The 5,106-nt window shown below is 54.5% G+C and overlaps 2 protein-coding genes across 2 annotated transcripts; both read left to right on the top strand.

The window, feature by feature from the left end:
- The first annotated feature begins 318 nt into the window (after positions 1-318).
- On the top strand, positions 319-924 carry BDQ94DRAFT_18713 (uncharacterized protein). The gene has a single exon (XM_026775170.1). It carries the CDS (start codon positions 506-508, stop codon positions 836-838), a length of 333 nt encoding a protein of 110 aa, XP_026627375.1. The 5' UTR covers positions 319-505; the 3' UTR covers positions 839-924.
- A 2,061-nt stretch (positions 925-2,985) lies between these two features.
- Positions 2,986-4,808, top strand: BDQ94DRAFT_169314 (RING-H2 finger protein; the record flags this gene model as incomplete). Its single annotated transcript, XM_026771264.1, has 4 exons — positions 2,986-3,321; positions 3,372-3,771; positions 3,823-4,369; positions 4,427-4,808. The coding sequence occupies 4 exons, from the start codon at positions 2,986-2,988 to the stop codon at positions 4,806-4,808; spliced, it is 1,665 nt and encodes a 554-aa protein (XP_026627376.1).
- Positions 4,809-5,106: the final 298 nt, after the last annotated feature.

The raw sequence follows: 5,106 nt of genomic DNA on the forward strand, positions 1-5,106 counted from the left end.
TTCTCGCTGATCTACTATATTCCCTCCCGGGCAAGGTGCTGAAACTTACTTATTTACAGTACGCACTGTTGCTTGGTCGCCTGCTCGACATGGATGGCAAGTTAAAGCGAGAAGATAGAGGAGAGATGTGACACCTGTCACACGGTGTGGGTGAAAAGCAACCCATCCGCGCAACGACCAGATGGGCTAGAACATTGTCGGCTGAGGAAGCGAGTCTGCAAAGTGGGGGGGAGTGGAGGGCACCCCAGAGACCGTCTTCTTTTGCTGCCCTCCTCCTGGTCGGAGGAACGTTGCTTGCTATCTGGAGAATAGCGAGCTGAACAGCTGAGGATGGGCGGATCCCCCCGATCGGCCTAATCCATAGCTTATTCCGGACGGGGCGAGTGACTGGCAGGGACCCTAACCCTAGTGCTCAAAGAGGAAATCCCTGCATGAGGATGAATAAAATTGTGTTCGCCATTTTATGCAGATCATGAACAAGTTCCTTTGATTTGGGTCAGATGCAATGCAATCTTGCGCTCGTTCCCCAGCTGCCTCGTCATCTTCACAGCAGACATACTCGCATCATCGCCGAGCCCCCGCAGATGAGACGCATGGGCTCCGGCATCGGAGACTCCGTTGGAGAATGAAACTCACGGTGGACGTGCTCCATTCACCCCCACCTCAAGAGGCGGAGAATCACCGGCGAAGCAAAACGGGGATGAGTTCTTGGACCTTCCTGATCGGGACAGAAACGGAAACAAATCCGGTCAAAAGACAGGGAAAGTTAGTCAGCTCGACATACCTACCTTTTTCCGTTATGGGTAACCATCGCCATCCATCAAGGGATCAGATCTGATCCCATCCAGATCATCCGATCACTGGTGAAATGGCGACGGATGATGGTTTCGTCTGCACACCATCATGAACAATTGCTCCTGCTCTGGCTGGATAGGGAGGAATCCACGTTGAGAGAATTCGGAGTTGGCGAGGAAAAAGCAATCAAAATCCCCATCCCGCGAAAGGGTCCATGCGCGCTACCTTCAAACCAGCAGCACCAGCAGCACCAGCAGCCAAAAAAGGTGTGGATGAGGGGACATCCTTCACTCCGTTCTCAAACGACATCCATGCACGAGCGCAACTGTTAGCTTTTTATAAGGTGCGGTGCGGTGAGAGGGATCTCATCCCTTCTGCATTGTTGGAAACGGAACCCCTTGATGGGAAGGTGCTGGATCGGGAAAACAAAGTTCAATGAATGATGCAATGCCACACGGTGATCTGGCTGCCTATTCGTGCTGCCGCATCCATCAATTGGTGTGTGTGCGTGTGTGTGGGGGATAGATTATCCTTGATGCTTCTGTTGTGCGCGTGTTGTTGACCAGGGCCGCCTGTCTTTTGAGGGATAGGGACAATCACTGGGAAAGTCAATCTCCGTCTGCCTTTTACTCCGATTGACAATAGCTTGTCTGGCAGCTGGTTATCTGCTGGAGTGCGGGTTAGCCACGGAGTTACTGGTTATCTTTTTGAGTCAGTCACCGGAACCATGAACGGCTCCCGTCCGAAAATTGGGCCAAGCACAAGGGATCGGCGCGTTGCCCAGGATCCCCCGCACTCGGTCCAGTTGCAGCTTCTTTCTGAGAAAGCCATTCATTCATTCTCACTGGGGAATGGAGGATTTTCATTGCCATTGGATTTCTGGTCCATTCCTTTCCTTTCTTCCCGCCCAAGAAATGTTGTAGGCGGCGATTCCGATCGTGAGTGACTGTCATTCACCCCAATCGAGTAATCCAAAGGGAGGGAAGAAGTCCCCAAGTGGATGCGACCAGGCTTATCTTATCCTGCCCCATCTTTTTCCTTGGATTCTCCAATGTTCGATCTGTTATTCCATTTTATCTCTTGCTTTTAGTTTAGTTTAGTTTAGTTTCCTTCTCGCGCTCTCTCTCTCTCTGACACACTGTCTCTGGCGGCGTCCCACTTTTTTCCTTCCTTCGGCTCTCAGTGAACCGCAAGCATCCATCACGCCCGCAAATCCTCGGCCACGACTATCTGCAAGCAATCAGACCGAGGCGCTGCGATGAATAATCCATCATCCACCGGCATCGCTCGGTCGATCCATGGAACTCCCACCGGTTGCTCACTTGCTCTTTGCTTCTCACTCTTGCTCGACCCTCTCGTATTCGCTTGCTGTCTCCCCTGATTGAACTAAAAAGTTGGAAAGGCAGCGTTTACGGGTTATTCTCATCGGGTGGATTTGACTGAATTGATTGATTGATGGATTGATGGATTGATTGATTCTCACCCAACAACCCGCCGCAGCTTGTAAGAATAGTAACGAGGCTGACAGACCCCAGTGGCATTATTATTCACTATTATTTGACTCTCTTATTTCTTCCGTCGCTTTTCCTGCCGGATCGCCCGGCTGCGCAGCTTGCCAGCCATCCACCAACCTCCCCCTCCCCTGGTGGATAATCATCATCCTTCTCCCCCATCGCCAGCCGCTGCTAATTCCCCATTGCAGCCAGTCTGCTTGCTGGAAGTTGTGAGCATCCGATCCACACACACTCACTCTCACACAACTCACCCACCCCCTTCTGATTTCTATCGTTCATTCATTCACGCCAGAGCTATTCTTCCGTGGTACTCAATCCCCAACTCAAATCTCCCCAATCGCTCTTCACTTGCCCGTATTGGTGACGAGGCGTCCCTAACCTCTCACTGCTCTCACTGCCCCCCTTCCACTACGGTCGCTCCAATCCCGTTGTAGCCGCCGCGGATCGTCCGGTTCCTACACGGGGGTGATATCACCGTCCTCGCCAAACGCTGACTGGCAGTTGGGTGCCTCTTCGGCTGCCTCTGGGTCCCTCCTGGTTTCTTGGTCCTGGGCCGATCCTCGTCCGTGGCTCATGATCTTCGTCCGTCCCCCATATCCTCCGCCGTCTCCGTAGGCCTCGTCACTGTGGGGAAAGTTCCATCGCCGGCCAGCATCATCAACTGGGCGATTCGCCGATGGGTCCTCCCCGTTTCCATCCTGCTTCAATCTGCTTTCCTTTCTTCTTTTTATTCTCCTTCTTCCGTCGTGTTGCTTCCTTTCCTGCTGCGTCTGCTGCTTCCTCCACCTGCTCGCTCCCCGCTCGCGTTATCTTCCTGCTCGCCCTCTCGTCCCTCGGCTCTGCAGTGAACACGGCCGGTTGGACCGTGCGGCCGTCCAACAACTCTGGGGATCTGTCGTGGACTGGTGGTCTCCGGTTCCTTTTGAATAGCAGTCAGGTTCACCTGCCAGCGTCCGTCCGTCTCGCCCCGTTGACCCAGGCTCTGGTGGATCTCAATCAGGCGGAACTTGCGGTTAGTCAGCCCTGTCAATGCCTCACCGTGCCCGAGACTGATGGATCTAGCAATATCTGGTGTCGGGGACTCTGTTGGATGTGGATGCCACCAACTCTCTGTCATTGAGCCGCAAGGATATCGCGGTGATCAGTTGCGACCCATCCGCCTATCCCGGGAACCTGGATGCCAGCTCGACGCTAGGCAACGTCCTCACCGCACAGCAGCAGGCTCTTGCCGTCATCTTATATAGTGGCACCTCCCTGCTCTGCAACTATACGACGGATGAACCATCCGCCAACCGCTATATCAACGTCTTTACGATCGTAAATCCGACTTTGAATCGGCAAGTCCAGTCCCAACTCGAAGCTCCAGGCAACGGAACGACTTATATCGGCACCAACATGTCGTATCTGGGCCCCACCACAACGACCCAGGACCAGACCCAGTCATCCGGGAGTCCGAACACGGGTATGCCGGTCCCCTCTAATCGCCGCGGTAGCATGTGCTAATCTGCCACAGCCATGATTATCCTGTATAGTATTACAGGTATTATCACTGCCCTCTTTCTAGCCATCATTATTACCGGTGCGGTGCGTGCGCACCGCCATCCGGAGCGCTATGGGCCTCGGTATACCGCGGGACGACCGCGACAAAGTCGAGCGCGAGGGATAGCGCGAGCCATGTTAGATACGATCCCGATCGTCAAGTTCGGGGACAACGCCCCGGCCGACGGCAAGTCGGTTGGCCCCAAGGGGGATGTTGAGATGGGTTCGGGGTTGGAGGTGCCGGCCAATGAGTTAGAGGAACGAGATGTGACCACGACTGCGGAGGTCACCTCCCCACACCAGCCTCAAACGGAAGCGCCCCCGACAGAATCGCAGGAAGAAAAGCAAAGCGATGCTCCTGCGGCGGAGACCACGACGGAACACCCGAACTTTTCGTGCCCTATTTGCACGGACGACTTTGTCAAGGGGCAGGATTTGCGCGTGCTGCCGTGTAACCATCAATTCCACCCCGAGTGTATTGATCCCTGGCTGGTGAATGTGTCGGGTACATGTCCTCTCTGGTATGTATTCTATCCGTTGTGCCTCTCTGCTTGACATACATTTACTGACCCCTGCAGCCGTATCGATCTCAACCCCCCGCAGCAAGAAGGCGAGGAGGAACAAGACCTGGGCGATGGGCACCCAGAGACGGCAGCCGAGGGAGCCGCCGAGGCAACAGTCGAGAGTAGCCATGGTCGCCACCGACGCATCAGCAACTACCTGCACGGCACGTTGAATGCGCGGCGCATGCGCGACGCCAGCGTGGAGGAGCGCCTTGCGGCGCTGCGGAGCGTGCGGGAAGAGGCCAACCGGGAGGAAGCGGCCGACGAAGCGGATGAGCAGCGGATCCGGCGACGCAATCGGTTGACGACGCGACTGCGTGAGAAGTTCCGGGTGCGCACGCGGGCGCACGGCGAGGTGGCAGAACCGTCACCATCGACTGACGCGCCGCCTGCATGATTCTTCTCTTTTCTTATGATTCTTCTTTTGCATTACTCATTTCTACGTGCATGCTGGCGTGATTCGGAGCATTGAGTCTTCCTGTGCTATATTTGAGATGAGAAATGGGGAGGGTTATGTATGGAGCCGATGGTATGGATATATGAGCGGCCTGGCTGCCGGCTAACTCCCCTTTTGGTTTCTGTGACCTGGGATATATGGCTTATGATTTACATGAATGATTTGGCTTGATGATGGTGACGATCATATCATGATGTTTGTTTATATGGCGAGATTGGCGATACATGGCGTTAAGAAG

This window comes from Aspergillus welwitschiae, assembly GCF_003344945.1.
Source record: "Aspergillus welwitschiae strain CBS 139.54b unplaced genomic scaffold BDQ94scaffold_12, whole genome shotgun sequence".
NCBI classification, from domain to species: domain Eukaryota; kingdom Fungi; phylum Ascomycota; class Eurotiomycetes; order Eurotiales; family Aspergillaceae; genus Aspergillus; species Aspergillus welwitschiae.

Bases quoted from the DNA above. Each gene is read 5' to 3' on its own strand.
- BDQ94DRAFT_18713 (XM_026775170.1), top strand. From the start codon at position 506: ATGCAATCTTGCGCTCGTTCCCCAGCTGCCTCGTCATCTTCACAGCAG.